The sequence below is a fragment of the Anthonomus grandis genome, chromosome 8, assembly GCF_022605725.1.
Source record: "Anthonomus grandis grandis chromosome 8, icAntGran1.3, whole genome shotgun sequence".
In the NCBI taxonomy this organism is placed as follows: domain Eukaryota; kingdom Metazoa; phylum Arthropoda; class Insecta; order Coleoptera; family Curculionidae; genus Anthonomus; species Anthonomus grandis.
The window spans coordinates 32900378-32920157 of NC_065553.1; the positions used below are offsets into that span (position 1 = coordinate 32900378).

At 36.7% G+C, this 19780-nt stretch overlaps 1 protein-coding gene and 1 long non-coding RNA gene across 2 annotated transcripts in view; one reads left to right on the top strand and one right to left on the bottom strand.

Moving 5' to 3' along the window:
• Positions 1-19780, top strand: part of LOC126739043 (uncharacterized) — a 165074-nt gene that overhangs the window by 128788 nt on the left and 16506 nt on the right. The window contains exons 3-13 of the mRNA XM_050444561.1: positions 2400-2612; positions 15925-16162; positions 16214-16374; positions 16430-16516; positions 16577-16729; positions 17332-17508; positions 17566-17745; positions 17798-17977; positions 18097-18278; positions 18332-18455; positions 18512-18695. Coding sequence (XP_050300518.1) covers positions 2400-2612; positions 15925-16162; positions 16214-16374; positions 16430-16516; positions 16577-16729; positions 17332-17508; positions 17566-17745; positions 17798-17977; positions 18097-18278; positions 18332-18455; positions 18512-18695 — 1879 coding nt within the window. The remainder of the gene's footprint in view (positions 1-2399; positions 2613-15924; positions 16163-16213; positions 16375-16429; positions 16517-16576; positions 16730-17331; positions 17509-17565; positions 17746-17797; positions 17978-18096; positions 18279-18331; positions 18456-18511; positions 18696-19780) is intronic.
• On the bottom strand, positions 313-15509 carry LOC126739079 (uncharacterized). Its single transcript, XR_007661545.1, has 2 exons — positions 15350-15509; positions 313-665 (listed from the first exon to the last, which is right to left on the bottom strand). It is a non-coding gene; the product is annotated as an uncharacterized LOC126739079 (long non-coding RNA).

A 19780-nucleotide genomic window follows, 5' to 3' on the forward strand; every position in this document is an offset into this window, starting at 1 on the left:
ATCATCAGATTTAATCAAATATTTATCTCAGTATTTAAAGATAACACATATTCAAATTTTACCTTTAACCATCAACAAATCCGTTACTTCAACATAGAAAACTTACATAGTAAGTATCTAACGGTACTTCTTAACCCTGTCAATTCCTAGGATGAAGATGTTGTTAAACCTCATTAATTATAAAATTTTGGTATTCGTTTCGAAGTCTGTTGCAACAAAATATTCAATATTCATGCAACATCGCAAATCATTAACCTAAGTGAAACAAATCTTTCGCACTGCACTATGATAATAAATTATTTTTTCTCCTAATACTGTTACAAGGGCCATTTAAAAATTGTATTTTTTCCACATAAATAATCCAAATACATTCTATTCTCATCATTTTAGCGTAAATTTCAAAAAACCCGTTTCAGCATCTTGAATAAAACTCCTTACATATCTTTATTTAAAATTTAAATTCAAAGTGATAAACCTCAATTATATGGTCTTGGTACTCTTAATGGAACATTCTTCGAACGAAAATTCGTGGTCGCACAACAGGTATTAAACGAGTAAAGTCGACAAGGCCAAGGTTGAAAAGATGTTTCACCTACCCGGCACTAGGTCGAGGTTGTAGGTAGGTAGTTCACCTTTTCTGGTATGCTGACATTGCTGAATACGAACTATAATAAAAATAAACTGTTTAACCAAATAATGGGTTATTTCATGGTCTACGGGTATGTCATTGCAATGACAGAAAAAAGATAATTTTTGGATTTTAAAGTTATTTAGAAAAATGTGTGCAACTTGACCAGTTTCAGTCCAGTTGATGCAAATAATGAAGATAAAACGTTGCTATATTGTACGGGATAGGTCTAAATAGGATATTTTTTTTTAGTTATCTATATTTGCCCCAGTTTAAGATAGTAGTAAGAAATAAGTAATAATTTAGTCTTATTGCAATTTTGTAATAATGGTTATTGTAATCCATTTTTCATAATAATAATTACTCTAACATGCTTAACGAGCAAAAAAATTGAAAACATGATCTAAGATTTCTTTGATTACCAGTGCCATCATCTTGCTTTTTAAACTAAAGTTTCCCAGCTGATAAAATAAGTCACGAACTCGGGACAAAGTCGTGAATCTAATTACACTCTGATGTAATCATATTTCTTTATATCAACATTAAGGATATCATTTCTTTACTTGCTGTTTGTCACGGGCTCGTAGCGAATTGTTAATCTAAATCAGTAAGTTGGAGCTATTCTCTGATATCATATGGAAGAACTTTTTGGAAGAAACCTTCTGATTAACATTCTTCAAGGTTTCTTAGGCCAGAACTCCTTATTGGCCTTTTCAAGACTATTGGCTTCCGGTAAGTTTCGGTAGGGCTTGACGATCCCTCTTGGTTGCCCACTTAATTCACTTGACCCAGTTTAAATTCATCCTGGGAAAGTTAACTTCAAGATGGTGTAGGCAATACGGAAAAATGAATTAAACGGAGTGCGCAAATCATATGAAAAGTTAAAAAAAAGTATTTTTTTTTCATGATAACCCACCATCACAAACCCAAGTACCACAAAAGAACGTTCATCTATTTTGATTCATATTCACGGTCCGTAACGTTGTTGACCAAATTTAACAAAAAACTTGAATTCTGGGCGGGTGACCCACTTTTCGAGCAGGCATTCCGTTACGAGTGGCCAACTTTTATTCTTGTTTTACTCATCGTCGAAAATCGCGCGCTTAAAGTACCCGAAAGATCCACCAGACGTACCTTCCTACATAAAACGGTTCCGAGAAGTGAAATTGCGCTTGTTTGCATTCGCTTTTGGTTTTCGGATCTCCGGGTCCGGATTTTTGAGAATTCGGGCGCGTTCCTTGTATGGAAGTCGACATTCGTCATGTCGGGTTTTCTTGTTTAGGCAAATGACCCGGTACATTTCATTCTTAAAGAAGTTGATTCTTATTGATTTGGTTTTATGAAAGTTGATGAGTCATGAAGTACAAGAGTTTTCGTATTAAGTTTAATAAAAAAAACAGGGTCATAGTAAAATCGAACATAGTCGCATCTAATATATTAAGTTGATGACACGACGAATTTAGCTCAATTTAAAACCATCAATACAGCTCTCCCATTTAATTTTCTTCAGTTTCAATTATGTTTTTGGACATATTAGGAAAAATAATAAAATGTAAATTATTCAATTTTTTTTATATGTCAGTGTAATTTTTGTTATCAATTGACGAGATAAGATAGATAATACAAATGTCTCCTAGTCCTCAGCAACCATATTTAATGTTACTCTTAGCAATACTGGGGATATAACTCACGTAGACGAGGTAATTTTTGGTTGGTTAGGACAATACATTACCATTTAAATATAATTAAATATTATTAATTTTTTTTCTAGTTCTCAATGTTGCTGCCGGAAAAGCTCCAATGCAAGTCTCCACAGAAGGCGGCGGAATTCCCCAAAAAGCAATCGACGGTAGCACGAGCGCTTTTTTCAACGAGGACACCTGCACCCTCACGAAACCTGAAAAAACCCCCTGGTGGTACGTGAACCTGCTCGAACCTTACATGGTGCAACTCGTGAGACTCGATTTCGGTAAACCGTGTTGTGGTGAGTAACGAAGCCGTAAAATTTAATATTAGTAAAACGGAAACCGACAAACCGTAAACGTGATGGTATTTTCACTTTTTAGCGGTTCCCGTGGAATATCTTAAAATTATTATTATGTTAATTATTGTAAAGTGCTGGACGCATCGATAATCAGAAGGAGAAAAAAATACGAATGCGGTTTGTGGTTATATGAAATACGCCAACAGGGAATTTTTTTTTGTTGAATATTGAAATAAGAGAGCTTTTTATGCTAGTTTTTATTTTCTTTGTTTAATCAATATTGAATTCATGCAATGTAGTTTTTATAGTGTTTCCATAAGGTGTAGTAAAAGCTTTTATTTTTGATGAATTTCAATAATTTATTTTAGACTTGAGTTATTATTATTATTATTATTATTATTACTCGAACTTATATGGACATCTTAGTTTTAGTCTATCATAAGCATAAGAAAAGGTAACAAGTAACAGGAGACTAGTTAACATTATTTGGATCTTGTTAATGAACAAAGTTGAAGATATTTTTAGGAGAAACTACCAAATTTTTTCAAGATTATTTAGTATTAGATTATTATCAAGATTAATTAGGTCTGATTAGTGGGACTGGCAATGATTAATGGGAAGATATAAGAGGATGAGTTCTTGGGATATCATGCTTTTAAGCATCATATTGTATTATGCAGGGTGTTTCGGGAGAAAAGGGAAATATTTTGGGAACATGTTCAGAAGGTCAAAATAAGATAAATTAACCCATATATTTTAATCCGATTCTCAACCGTTTCTGAAATAATCGGTTCTGCAGTTTTTTAGTAATTTTTTTTATTTTAAAAGCAACACAAATAAATAAGAGTAAAAAAAAATTCCACTAATTTAAAATGTTTTCGAAAATATCCCCACCAACTTCAAGACAAGCTGAAGCACCTTTGTTAAACGCTCGTGTTGCACGTTTAATTGCTTGGAGATTGTGAATGAATGAATTGTATTGTCGAAACAGTGGGCTGCCAAGGCAGTTGTGAATATAGGTCTCCTGTAAACCATCATGCCCCACCGGGGGTTACCAGAGCCCAACGGCCTTAGAGAAACCGATAAGGCTCTCTGGTCTGAAGGACTTAAAGTCACTCAGTACACTGAAAGTGTTACCCAAGTATTTGAAGCTGGCGCGCATGAGTGCTGGGCACTCCCCGACTACATGGTCAACGGTTTCATCCTCCTCACAGCACCATCGGCATTCCGGGTTGTCCGCAATACCGATAGTATGGAGATGGCTTCTTAAATGCCAGTGACCGGTTAAAAGACCTGTCACTAGCCGAATTTCGCGTCTTTTTAGGCGTAGTAGATTTTTGGTGAGACAGGCAGAGGGCCCACCTATGTGCGCTTTGGCCTGTCTCCTACCAGGGGACTCAGTCCATCTTCGGTGGGTCCACTTGTCTAGCAGACCCTCCATTGACACGACCGCAACGCATTTGGCGATACCAACTATGGGTTCCGGGCCCATCGGCACATTCGCGGATCCCAGTCTGGCAAGAGAGTCTGCTTCCTAATTACCTGCATGGCCTGCGTGGCCAGGTATCCAGATGAGCTGGACCCTACAGCCAACCTGCACCAGTTTTTTCACGACTTTTATGCACTCTAGTACAAGCTTGGAGCTTACTTTTGCGGCCGTGATAGCCTTAATGGCAGCTCTGCTCTCCGAGCATATTGATACGACTGTATTACGGAGTCCGCAGCTTAGGATTTTCTGTCCGCATTTTACTACAGCGAATACTTCGGCCTGGAAGACAGTGGCGTGCTCCCCCAGCGAGTATGCTACTGGTACGTGGGATCCCACCACAAAGCCCTGATCTAGCTCTGTTATTAATTCTGGAGCCATCTGTGTACCAGATGGTCTCCCTATTTAGCAATGCAGGTCTGTTGGAATGCTGCGACTCCTCTCTACCTGCAATGTGCGTCACGAATCCCTCGCAGTCCACAGTCACTGGAGCCATGCAGTAACTGCCCATCAGAAGGAGAGTACATTCCTGTATGGCCCGTTACCAAATTTTGCGTGACCGGTCTCGCCAGCACGTAGTTCGCCGAAGACGTATAGCCTGTACGCAGTCCTCATTGCCTCGAATTGCACAACGAGGTCCAGAGGCGGAAGGCTCAGCAGAGTCTCAAGCGCTCTAGTTGGCACCGTTCGCATGGAACCCGTTATGCTGAGACATGCAAGACGTTGGACTCTGTCCAGTTGAGCACGCATTTTCGCTTTCTCCCTACATGGCCACCAAACGATAGCCCCGTATGTGAGAAGAGGTCTCACAATGCGCGAGTAGATCCAGTGGAGGATCTTAGGAGACTGACCCCAGGTATTGCCGAAAGCCCGCCTGCAAGCCCATAGCGCGCAGGTGTTCTTCTTTATTCTGGTGTCTGCATGATCGTACCAGAAGAGTTTGGAATCTAACTTGATTCCCAGAAATCGAACTGTCGTGGAGTAATGCGGCAGCACGCCACCTAGAGATATAGTAGGGGGCGTGCCAAAGGTACGTCTCCTCGTGAATAGTAGGAGCTCTGCTTTTTTGGGGTTAATCCTGAGACCCCCGAGAGGCACCATATGTCACCGTACGCAGGGCTCTCATCATAGTGCCCCGCATTGAGACGGCGTCTTTCCCTGGGCAAAGGATTACCAGATCATCAGCGTAGGCCTGTGTGTATAGGCCAGCATTGTTTAAAAGATTTATCAGGCTGTCGACCACAAGACACCACAAGGTAGAGGACAATACTCCTCCCTGCAGGCAGCCCCTAGCCGCCAACGTTTCGACAATCTCGTTGTTAAGCTGGGCAGATACATGACGTTTCGAGAGCATGGCCTCTATCCAGCTAACCAAACAGGGTTCTGAGCCGTGGCTCTCGAGTGCTTGGCAGAATAATGCGAAAGGCGTGTTGTCGAACGCTCCTTCAATGTCTAGAAACGCACCCAGACAGGCCTTGCCACTACCCAGAGCACCCTCCACCTTCCTCACGAGGTGGAGTAGGGCCAGGCCCGTGGATTTGCCCACCTGATAGGCGTATTGGTGCACATGCAGTGGTTTTTTGACCAGGATGCTTTTCTTAAGGTATCGATCAATCAGCCTCTCCATCGCCTTCAGCATAAAGCTGGTAAGGCTGATAGGTCGATACGATTTGGAATCTGTTAAATCGCTTTTTTCGGGTTTCGGAATGAAGACGACTTTGGGGATTGTGTTTAATAATATTTGAAGCATTCAAAATTTGATTGTGGAGTCCTTCTGCGGTTTCTACTGGTGTTTCGTACACTAGAGCTTTTATCCACCCCCAGAGGCAATAATCCAGTGGATTTAAGTCTGGTGACCTCGGTGGCCAAACTTGAGGTCCTCCTTTGCCAATCCAACGATCAGGAAAACGATTGTCTAAGAAATTACATACTCGGCGACTAAAATGAGGCGTTGCTCCATCGTGTTAAAAATACATTCGGTGTAGAACTATTAGCGGAACATCAACCAACATGTGTATTAAATGGTTTTCCAAAAAGCGTAAATGTCTTTCTCCAGTAAGACGCTCATCTAATACAAAAGGACCCTACAATTGGTCGTTCAGCACCACACGTTTACACTGAATCGATGTTAAAAGTTTCGTTTATACGTGACATGAGGAGTTTCATCTGACCACCGATGTTCATTGTGTCGGGTATTAATTCCATTGCGGGTAAAATTAGCTTCAGCGCTAAATAAAATATATTTATGTAGGCCTCGATTTTGTTGGATCCATTCGCAGCACAAAACACCCTTAAACCATAATCCCTTTTGAAGATGTTGAACCGGTTGAATATGGAAAGGCTTAAAACCATTTTTCCTAAGTATCTTCCAAAAGTCCACATGTGATGCTAATCGAAGTTCTTTTGTAATCCGCCTCGTACTAACACCCGGGTTCTCTTCAGCCATATCCAGAACATTTTCGTCATTTTCCACATTTAGTTGAAGATTCTGAAATACATCAGTATGCTGATAACACTCAATACATTCATTATTTTGACTCTGCTAATTTTGATAACGTGGCTGATACTATTAACGCTAATCTGAACGTAAAAAGTCAATTTTCAAAAGAGCATAACCTTGTCATTAATCCTAATAAAACAAAAATGGTTTTGTTTTCAAACCGAGGATCACATAAAAATATAATGGAAACTGTTCACATTCAATTGGATAACGAAACTATTTTGTTCTCTCATACTGTGAAGGTTCTGGGACTAAAAATAGACAATACTTTAAGATTTAAGAAACATGTTAATACTCTTCTGCAGAGGTGTTATTTACGCATGCGTATGCTTTATGCCAATAAACACATTTTAAATTTTAAAACTAGGAAAAAACTCGCAGTGGCTTTTGGTTTATTTATTTTTAAATTACTGCCTTATAGTTCATTAGCCTTGCTTAGACCAAATAAATCGTTACCGCCTGCAACGCGTGCAGAATACTTGCTGTAGATTTATTCTTAATCTCGGAAAGTTTGATCATGTATCAGACTCTATATTTCGGTTGAGGTGGTTAACGCTACCTTACCTATTCAAATTCTTCACTTCTACTTTTCTTTATCGATTATATGTTAGTCAGTCCTGAATATCTTTTTGAAAAGTTAATGACAAGAAACCAGGGTCACACTCGAAATATAAGATACAATATCTTGACCATGCCGCACCATTCCTGTTTCCTGGGCATTTGCAAAAACGGTAAAAAAACTTTTCGATTAAGAATTCTTCGATTTGGAAAACGACGTCGGTATTCACCAACAGCACGTAATGCGCTACCATTACAGAAACCATACACGAATATCATGCCAGCATACTTCCTATGGGTGAACGTGTGAGACTGATAACTATGCTTGTCAAAACTACCAGTCAATTAAAATAGGTATTAACAAACAATGATGAAATACCCGCATCGTCATTTAGAAATACAGAGAACGTAATTATTCCAGAAATTTACAAAAAAAACTTTAGGGCCGATTATTTCAGAAACGGTTAAGAATCGGATTAAAACATACGGGTTAATTTATCTTAGTTTGACCTTTTGAATATGTTTCCAAAATATTTCCCTCTTCTCCCGAAATACCCTGTATATTGTGTTTTGAAGGTCATTGCAAAGTCTTGAGAAAGTGATAGAGCAGCTACTATACATTAAAAATGGGCAATCTCTGAACTGAAGATACTACACAGCTAAATATGGCGATTGAGCTTAGCATATCTTATACAAATAGTTCAGGTTTACGAGGTTGAAATTTATTAATAATTTTGTGATTTTAAGCAGTATCGTCTTGAAAATTGGCCACTTTATGTGTTTTGACATGAAAATTACGAATTTTGTGGTGAATTTAGCGTTATTTATACAGGGCGTTACTTACACCCTGTTACTTTACAACATATCTTTATTACCTAATCAGTTATCGCTAAAATGACTAGAAAATCTAAAAGGCAGTTCAATTTTGAATAAAAAAGCGTAATGAATCCTAAGCCACCGTTATTACATTGACTTTTTTCATGTAGGCTTGTGTCAGCACTTATCAGTTTTTCGTGTAAAGAAATTATATGACAATTTTACTGTCACTAAGTAAGAGTGTATTATTTGTAGTAAAAATTCTAAAATAAGAAAATGCCACGTCTTAAAAATAAGTAAAACTGCTGCCAAAAACAGAAGTTAAAATTTAAAAATGATACAGTTTTGTGCCAATTCAATTTCAATATTATCCTAATCTTTATCCTTATCCTAATATCGGGAAAATTCGCCGCGTGATGACGTTTTACAGATTTTCATAGACAATGCGTGAAATAAGGACAACTATATGGTTATGAATACGAATGGACCATGAAAACGAATTAGGATAATTTTGCACAATGAGTATGAGTGAGAGTAGGTTGGTAGTATAGGAAAAGGATGGTAATGTCTGGGAATGAGTATAAGTGTTTTAAGTCTCGTGATGTCACGGGCTATTTTATTAATCAAATAATAATGTTATGAGGATAATTTTAAACGGTTTTTTAACAAATTATTGGGAGAATTAAAATAAATGAATCGTTTATTTCTGAAACACCCCAAGCGACATATTTGGTGATTTTTGTTTTTTTCCAGAATATTAAAGTTTAAACTTAAACGCATCAAATCTTCTGTGACAACTTCCTTGACAGTAAAATAGTTCTTGGCACTAGAAATAATTACCAGCTCAGTGTATTGATGAACATCATATACCCTTTCAAATCTTCTTAACTTTCGTTTTATGATACCAAATGCCCGATCACAGGGAGAACAGAATGCCCGCGTATTGGAAAATACTGTGACATTTTATCAAATCGACCTGTTGATTTTGGAGCCATGCACATTTTAACCATGCACTGGTTTTTATTTTGCCATCACTTCAGTGACATCACTTGAGTTGTTTCTGCATTAAACGTGTGTCATGTGGCAATGACGTATAGATAATTCGTCAGATGTTTGTTTGTTTTGTTATAACCTATAAAATATTTTGGTGCAATTATTATCATTTGTTGAGGTGTTAAAGTAAATTAAGCTATTGTCCTTGTTTTTGTTTGAAATTAGATGTAAAATATTAGAAAGTGAAGAACCAGTAGCCAAAAGACGGCGAGGTGGTGTGAACTCATCAAAATATTCGTGAAATCAGGTTAAATATGGTAGAACTTATGGAAAACAATATCTTAATTATAAAGGGAATAGTGTGTCTGCACAAACCATTGGCAAACCATGCAGGTAAACTTTATAACGCGAATATTATTTAACACTTTATATTCGTTTATTATTGTAGTTGCCCCATTAAATGCTTTATAAAAGTTGACGAAGATACTGGAAAATGTGTCTTTACAAAATTTTATGAGATGTCATCAAAAAATGAGCAGGATATTTTTATACAAGGTCGAATTGAAATATGCGGGGTGAAAAGGCGAAGGAAGATTACACAGCCAGGTATCCAAAGAAATCGCTCATATAACCACTTTGTTAAGGCAAATGGTATTAATATTAAAGTCTATCAAAGTGCATTTTTGAGCATACATGGAATTTCAAAAGAGCGCACGAAACGGATTAAAAAGCTTTCATGTAATGACCAAACACCCCAAGATCAGAGAGGTAAAAACATTAATGTTAATGTTGTAAGCGATAGACACAGAGACGAAATAAAGGAACACATCTCATCTTTTCCTGTAAAAATGACTCACTATTCCAATAAGGAGTACCAGTACCTTGATGCTAAACTTAATTTAAAAATCATATACAACTTATTTAGGGAAAAATACCCAAATTCTCCTATCAAGTACAGCTACTACATTAAGTTTTTTAAAGAAAACTTCCAGCTTCACTTCGGAAGGCCGCAAGTGGATGTCTGCTATAGATGCGAAGATTTAGACCTTAAAATAAAGAATCCCCTTTTTAAATATTGAGGCTAAACGGGTGGCAATAGCTGAAAAAATGGTACACCAGTGAAGAGCTAAAAAATTTTACAGTGCTCTCAAAACAGCAACAAAAGAATGCCAACAGCGAGATGACTTGGTCGCAAATTCATTTGACTTTATGCAAAACCTGCAGTTGCCAGAGTTTCCAACACAAAGCAAATTTTATTTATCACAATTAATGTAAGTTTATTTTGTATTATCAACTTGAAATCTCAAATATCCTTTTTTTATATTTATCATGAAGGTATAGCTTCCAAAGGGCCGAATGAGGTATGCTCCTTTATTTTAGATTATATTCATAAAGGAATTAATGAGAATGTAACTGAGTTGCGCTTGTTTTGTGACAATTTCCCAGGGCAAAATAAAAACCACTGCATGGTTAAAATGTGCATGGCTTTAAAATCAACAGGTCGATTTGATAACATTTCACAGTATTTTCCAATACGCGGGCATTCTGTTCTCCCTGTGTTCGGGCATTTTGGACCATAAAACGAAAGTTAAGAAGATTTGAAAGGGTTCATCAATACACTGAGCTGGTAATTATTTCTAGTGCCAAGAACTATTTTACTGTCAAGGAAGTTGTCACAGAAGAGATGTTAAATTTTAAAAAATGGTGGCCGAAATATTATAAGTTATGTTGTGTATCAGATGACACTAAAAAGAAAAAAAATAGAAGCAAGAAGGTACAGTTTTCAGTTTCCCAGTACCATCACTTGATTCACGAAGAGAATGATGTTGTGAAGGCTTCCGAATTTATTAATGGATTCACCTGGCATAAATTTAGTGATTTTCGTCAACCAAAAACATGCAAGGAAATAATTAAACTACCAATTGATAAGGCATATAAAGGTCCACTACCAATAGGAGCCGATAAAATGGATCACTTAGTAACTTTGTTGCGTTGGGTGTCTAGTGAATATCAGGACTACTATAAAAACATTTTAAACACTCATGCTCGTAAACCAGAGAAAGCTAAAAAGTAAAAAGATTTGAATAAATACCTAAGTAAGAATAGTATTTGAATAAATATTAAGTTAAACTTTAAGATTTCTAAGCACGAGATATATTTTTTTTAATCTTTTTATTTTATACTAAATAAATACATGCAAATTATATCTTAAGACCATCTTAAAAATAAAATAGATACTTGTGTCAAAATTATATGTTTTTTTTACCTCCTGAAAAATTAAAAAAATGTCGCTTCTGGTGTTTCAAAAATAAACGATTGAAATATAGATCTTAATAAATATGTATTTGTGATATGCAGAAGATATTGATGTTGCAAAACATTTATGAGGATAATAATACTAGTAAAAAAATTATACCAGGTTTTTTAAGGTTGAGGTTATGTCGACTATACATATTTTTCTAAGAACATTAAGACAAGGATTCGTTTTGATTAGCAATAGGCTTGGTGTTAAGTTACGGTCAACAAACGGCGGTACGGTCGTCCATTAATTATTTTTATGAGTCTAGGTTCATGTTCATTTTTAGTGAAGTTTATTTAGACATAAAATAAAAAACATGAACATCTTTTAAGAGATATCGAGAGAGTGGAACGAAGTCGGGAATGAATGCTTGGAGAAGCATAAAGGAAAAGAAGAGGTCGTCTTTTGAGAAAACTGATGATAGATAGACCGGCTTCGGATCACTAGTTCTTTTATTAAATTCGCGACGGTATTTTAATTATTTTGTTTAGTTATAGACGTTAGTTTATTTGTTTATTTAGTCTAATTGTGTATAATTCGTGTTTATTGGTCAATATAGTAATTAAGTGTGTATTTTCACGAATTACGAGTTTTATTTACTTATAATGAACATGTATATAAAGAAAATAATATTTCTAATAATAGTAATAGTAATCCTCATAGTATATACAGTATAATAGTATATACATTTATAAGGAAAGTATTATTGATAATAATAGTAGTAGACAATGGTAATATACAAGGTGTGAATTTGAACAACCATAATACTGAAGGTTGGATACAGCAAACTATGATTCAAGGTATCAAGGGCTTTTTAAAAATCTAAAAGCACGCGAGCTCTCAATATTTGCTTGTCAGTGGTAAATTTCATTTTAAATCCAGATTGACTTTCAGGGGATTATTCTTAAATCATTAAACGTACTGACATTCGAGATTTTTGATTTTGCCAATTAAGGTTTTCCACGCAGTAGGGAAATTCTCCACCTCAATACAATAATTTATTATATGTGAAATGTATTTAGCGAGAAAAGGGCTGCAGAGTTTAAGCATAAAAGACGATATATGTAAAATTTAGGTATTTTAAAATTAAACTTACATGAGTATTGACAATGAAACTAATTCAGCGAGCTCCACCATGAATACAGCAAGAGATTGAGAGTACCATGAAACAAAAATGTTTACGACTTACTGTACTGACCCATCTAATAAAGATTAAGTTTACTTACCGGGGAACTTCAGTCCCTTTGATTCAGGCATGCCAACAACCATCAATATAACTATATTGATGGTTGTTGGCATGCCTTTATGTTTGGTAATAATTTACATATATATATCTTCTTCCTTCGACGAGTAGCTAGTGTCCCCTAAAATAGTTAAGGCTACCCCAGACGCTCCACTGCCGCTAAGCAGTAAGCATCTCAACACTCGGAAACTAAGATAACATATACCGAGATCTTAGAATCCAAATGTGTCAGTCGAGAAGACAAGTGAGGGCCCTCTATAACTCACAAGACCAACTCGAAGGAACTGCTCGCTCAGAGGACATCCCTGTCGATTGCTACACAATCAACCACAACCTGGTAATACCTCGCTAAACAGCGACAAACTCTGGTATACCATAAAACTCTAGCCATGGACTTATACAACAACAATATAAAATATTACTCACATGTCGACATGATTAACATGTGCACAAAACAATCACAACCATTCTAATATCCACTTAGTGGACAAACACCACCACACCTGGTCAACTATGACCACTCTATATACATGGCTCTTTATAAGCCGAAGTGCTAGCACTAACTCTTCTTTTACTTTTTTGGGTCTCTCCCAATCTCTGCTTATATTACTATTTATGTCTAGGGTACACAACTTTTTTATTTTACAAAACAAAACTTATTTGAATGAGAGTGATACATTATAAAACAGGTTCGTTCCAAACAAAGTGTTACTTGATATTTTATGCAAGCCCATCTAGCTCTTTGATGACACACAGTGCACCTTAATTGCTTTTCCAGTTTGCGTGGGAAGTGACCACCTTCATGTTGTCTAATCGTTTGAAGAACTCGAGCAGCAGGTCTCTGTTTCACAAACCGTGATTTACCAAAGCAATTCAAGTAATGCAACACAAATTGTCTTTGGAATCCAATCAAATCCATTTTCTCTGCTGAGGCTAATTGATGTAATCTCCATGAATTTACAACTGACATATTCACTATATGGGTAAACAGGCACCACCACCACTTTTTACCGCGAATATTGATTCGGTAATTGCTGACTGCTTGGTCGTGTAGATCGACGCCTCCCATATGTTGGTTGTAAGTTTGAAATAAAAATGATTCAGGAACATCATTTTTTTCTTTTGCAGCAGTTGACCAACGTTTGACTCTTGACAATGGTTAAAATTTGTCATAATTTGTTGCTAAAGTTACAACGCTATTATCGTTCCTTACAAATAAAACATGAGAATCACTATCATACCTATATTCATAAGAACCACGTTCCTTTTTCTGAAATAGTTTGTTGTTCGTCAGTGGACATTTTTTGGTCCTATTTTCCCTAACAGTGCCTGTGGCCCTCTAGCCTTTTTCTCTAAGTGTTTTTAGAAGGTCAAAACTAGTTAAGTAGTTGCCAAAGAACACAGTATGGTCCGAAGGGACTGCAATGTTTTCTAAGAGGTCTAATACTACCGTTGATCCTAAGGGTAATTTTAAAGCTAAAGCGGGATTTGACGATTTGGCACCGCAATACGTATCAAAGGAATAACAATATCCTGTGGAGCTGGTCAACATCCAGTACTTATAACTAAAACGAGAAGGCTTGCCTTTCATAAATTGTTTTGAGGGATGGTGCCCAAAATATTTCACCATAGCTTCATCTATTGAGAGCTCCTCGTGAAAGATGCCCCATTGCAAAAAAAAATGATTTAGAAGATCTACCAAAGGGCGCAATTTTGCTACTTTGTCATTCCCGTCCAAATTATTATTATTGGCTAAATGAATATATCTCTTTATATTTTAAAAACGATTTCTAGACATGGAATTTGCTATAAAGGGCACGCCAACGTCTTCATCAAGGTTCCAATAGAGACGCTCACGGGAAAGCTTGTGATATCCAGTAAATAACAAAATTGAAAGGAACAATTTTATGTCGACTCTAGAAACGAAAAAGGCATGGTTATTTTTTTGAGAGGAATATAAGTTTGTTTCATGTACAATATGGTCTACAATCTTGTCATCAAATATTTTTTCAAAGATTTCAATTGGAGTACAATCCTGTAAGTCGCTTTTGACTATTTCTAACCGATCAGCGGCCCCAGGCGTTGATGGTAAAGATATATCAATAATATTTTCCGTCCATCTGAGTTCACTGGATTTTTCTTTTTTTCGCAACGATTGACCAGCATCTTCTAGTTTGATTGCTGCAGAGCCTTTTAGTAGATTTTGGCGCAAAACAGATACCGGCATATTCATTTCTTCATTACTAGTATCTTCATTCTCATCCACATAGTGTACTTCAATTTGACCTGGGATATCCCTAGGAAACTGGCTTACTTCATTCTCTTCAATCAAATCATCATCTATATCCTCTTCGTCAGTCTGACTGTCAGGATCAGGTGGTATTATAATGATATCAGGAACGTTCTTATTTGTGGAACAGATATCTTCTAGGCCTTTGATACCTTTTACCATAAAAATTTGAGGTGGGAATTGGCACATAGGCATCGTCATCATAATCCATTTTTTGTTATCAGTTCTAGCAATAAAAAAAATATTGTTAGGCGACAGAGCCAAAGACATATTTTCTATGTTTTTTTGTAAACAATTTATTAGACCATATTTTATCACATAAATTTTTTTACTTTATAAAAATTAGGACCCAAAACATTTTTCCTAAAATAGACACTGAGTGCCCACTGTACTCAAATAAGTACAGTAAGGTTCGGGGGACCATTTTGTGACAACAGAATTGTAATATTACTGGCTTACAAAAACAAATACGTTTTATGATCCCCTAAGACCATTATAATCAACAATGAAACCTAGTGATTTATTAAATGGTAACAAAAAACAATAACTTACGTTGGGCAGTCACAGGATTTTAACACTAGTTGGACACTGACTATCGAAATCAACAACAACAAAATGCTGCATCGCGATAACCACATTTTTAAACGTCTACATGAAATTATACTTGTTTACAGATCCCTATATTTCACGGAAATTTCAAAATTCAAAAAAAGATGTCAGCACTAGGTCTTTTTGTTCACTCTACTCATATGAGTACAATGGGACGACGAATAGGTTAAACTGCTAAAGTGCTGTGTCCCTTTGATTCATAAAAGTTTTTAAATGTTCTGGATTATTACTTAAACAAGAGATTTTGGCTGAGTAACTTTTGACTTTTTTAAAGCAGTTAAAAGTTATTTAACATTATAATATATTACTATCAATGTTATTTTCGTAAGACGTGTTTCTCTAAAGTAAATTATGTCGATCAATTAAAAACTTATGCCGGGAATAAGATATGGTGTTATTAGAGTTATAATTTGAGACTCACATGGATCATAGATAAAATCATATTATACCACGAAAATTTACATTTCTTAATTCCTCCTTAATTTAAGTATTATTCAATAAAATAATTTTTTTTGTAGGGGTCAACAAGCCAGCAACTATAGTAGTTCGAGTAGGAAACAACCGACCGGACTTAGGCACCAACCCAATTTGCAATAGATTTACTGGATTCTTAGAGGAAGGACAGCCCCTGTTCCTGCCTTGTAACCCTCCCATGCCTGGAGCATTCGTCAGTGTTCACTTGGAAGTACCTACTGCCAATCAACTCTCGATTTGTGAGGCGTTCGTTTATACTGATCAGGCATTACCCATTGAAAGGTATTACAGAAGATTCAATTCAAGTCTCTTAAGCTAATTATTGACTTTTAGATGTCCCCAGTTCAGAGATCAACCTCCGGGTAGTACTGCAACTTATAATGGGAAATGTTATGTGTTCTACAATAGAAATCCAATGAAATTTAGGGATGCTTTACAATTTTGTCGTAGCAGGGGTGGCACCCTTGTAGACGAGAGTAATCCAGCGTTACAAGGTGAATATATGCTTAAAATATAGTTTTTTTACGGTTGATAATGATTGTGTTTTAGGATTTATTAGTTGGGAATTATGGAGAAGACATAGAAGCGACTCACAGGGCCAATACTGGATGGGAGTTGTTAGAGATCAACAAGTTGGTATGTAAAGCAAGCAAAGAACCAGTTTTTAAAGGTTATATTAATTATGTTCTTTTGCAGGTGGCTGGCAATGGCTAAAAGGGGATGAAGTGACAGTGTCTTTCTGGAATTTACCTGTGGGTACAGGAAACTGTGCCAGATACGATGGCAGCAAAGGATGGCTTTGGTCGGATACAGACTGTAATAGAAGGCTAAATTATATTTGCCAACATCGTAAGTTTTGCCACTTGATTAAACATAAGAAGAATTTACTAAATAATGTTTTATACTTTGAAGTTTAAAAAAATCACAGTTAACCATATACATAAGATTAAAATTTTATTATTAAATGTCAAAATTTAAAAAAATCAACTTCTACCAATTTATTAACCTTTCTTAAGGAGGTCTTTAAAAAACTTGGAAATGATTTTCTTTTGACAAAACTGAGATCTATCTGTATCTTCCATGTTACCAGTATCTACCAGTTTTTCATTTTAGCACCTCTTTCTCTTCTGTTCAATGGGGATCAGAGTCCTCACATTCCAAACTACACCCTCTAATTTGATTCTTTTACTGATAAACCAATAAATTTGCATCTCGACGATCATAGCCCCTTGTTTATATAAATATTTGTTATCTAATCTACAATAAAATTTGAGAGACATTAAAACTTGAAAACGCTGTTCACAAAATCTAAACCAGAGTATCGAGCACCAAAAGTCAAAGAGAAGACACTTAACAGTTGCACTCATATATAAACTAATATTAGTCTAATATGGTCTATATATTGCCATATTATATAAACCAAGATTTTACAATGATAATGGCAATTTCAGAACCTAAAGCTTGTGGCCGTCCAGAACAACCGCCAAACTCAACAATGTTGGCGCCCAACTTCGATGTGGGATCAGTGGTAGAATATTCATGTGACGAAGGTCACCTTCTGGTAGGACCCACCATGAGAACTTGCCTTGAAACTGGATTTTACAATGAGTTTCCACCAGTTTGCAAACGTACGTGTCCCAAAATTTAATTTCAAGTTTCTCTTTTGTTATATAGAGCATTCGCAGGTATCCAATGCGGCTATCCAGCTGATATACCTAATGGAGAATACTCTTTAGTTAATGATTCAGTTGGATACTTAAGCAGGGTGGTTTATAGCTGCTTTGAGGGTTACGAGATGATTGGCAGGGCGCAATTGGCCTGCGATATTGACGAGCGTTGGAACGGACCACCACCACGTTGTGAACGTTAGTATGAATAATTTTTTTTAAATATTTGAATAACTTACTCCTTCCATAGCTGTCCAGTGTGAGCCTCCTCCAGAAGTACCAAATGCCATCATGGAGCTGGTCAGCAATGAAACTGTATTTGGTACAGAAGTCGATTATATGTGCGAAAAGGGGTACATCCTGGTGGGGCCAGCGAAAATTACTTGCATGGCTAATGGACAGTATGACTCCTTACCCCCAACTTGCCAAGGTGAATATTTAAGTTTTAGGATAAGCTGACTTTTTTTGCATAAATTCAGTGTGCCTTTTAAACGCCTTTCATGCTCTTAAAGCCCTAATGATGTCTAATCATATACAATTTCAATAAAGTTGACCCTAACCTAACTTCAACGACACAACAAACAACTGAGGCGCCGACCAACAGGCCACCAATATCAACAACTATTCTTACGTCAACAACTTCTACTACGGCAACCTCTACAACGAAATCCAGAAGCCGAACACCAAGACCTCCACCAACAACGATAAGGGCCAGCAATGATATCACTAAGGTACGATCACTAAGGAAATGGTTATGCTTACTCAACATATTGCTTAATTGTAGATTACTACAAGAACCAGAAAACCTCAAAACCAGCAGCCTGGAAAGTCGATATCTACCATGATTACTGGCTCCAAAAAACCTGCGATTATCATTACTGGACATCCTCAGGATAACGAAATTGCCGGTAAATATTTTCTGATCTTTGTTACAAGTTCTCTGTTTAAAACTCGAAGTTTCCAGGATCTTCTAATAACATACAACACGGAGAAGGACCAAACGTGAACGTACCTCTCTCAGTAGACGAGGAACGAAGAGAACCATTTGGAGCGAGACTGAACGTTGGCGCCATAATAGCTCTAGGCGCTTTTGGTGCATTCATATTCTTGGCAGCGATAATCACAACCGTTGTGATACTAGTAAGAAGGTATGTCTTTTTGATTTTTCTTATGAGGTGTTGTAAATCGATCAATCGTAATGTCCCGTTCCACATTTGAGCAGTGCGGGTGCATCGACTCGATCCTCACACCGGCTTCCCTCCCCTTCGGCGATGCCCTCCAGGTGGTACACGTTGCTGGCTCTTCCGTTTCCCGATCAGCAGATCGGGCGGAGAGAGTTTAGTCGAAGTTACCGGTCGCACCGGGCCGGATACTTCAGTAATCCGATGTGATGTCGACTCGAGTCTAGTGCCATTTCTAATGTTACCACGTAAGCGGTCGATTTTGATGTGTGAACTTGGCTTGTGATACAGTGCGTCGGATTATTTACGCAGAAAATTATTATCTTTAAGGATGACAAGTAAATTTACAGCAACCGGTCTTTTAAGACAATATTTCTTCATTTTCGTAGTTAAAATACTTGCTTCTCATTGGCCAAGGCATTGTTGCCGAGCAGACGTCAATATTTTGTGAGGCGCGTGGTATTTAAGTATTTTGCTATTGGATTTAGCACCCAGAAAAATAGAATTTTCGAAAATAAATTAACCCATTTGACCCTGGAACTATATTTTTCCGAATTTGTATTTTTTTTTTCTTAAAAACGGTCAATAGAAGGTCCCATAAGTCGAGAAAAAATCATGATTTTTTTTTTCAATTCCCAGTTTTGCAAAACACGGCGGTCCTTTAAATATGTTTATATATCTTACAAAATGCTTAGCAAAATACTTAAAACTTAAACTTAAAAACTAATTTGTATGATAGTCCACAAAACAGTTTTTTGGGTGAAGACCAACTTCACATTTTTGGCACACAAAATTTGCTTTTTTGTGGCACACAGCACATTTCCGCTGACTCTCGTGATATGTAACTAAATGATCTAGTCTATCGTAACGAGAGAATTGGAATGCAGTTTTTGGCAATTTCGAAGGTCCTCTCTTAGTTGTTTTCCTGTACGTTTCGAGCAGCTGTGTCCCTAGGTCCCTTCTAAACTGAAGTTGGTCAAGAGTACCACCATTATTCCTATGGAGTTGCCACGAGTTTTGTGAGGCCATGTCTACACAGTGGGAAAATAACG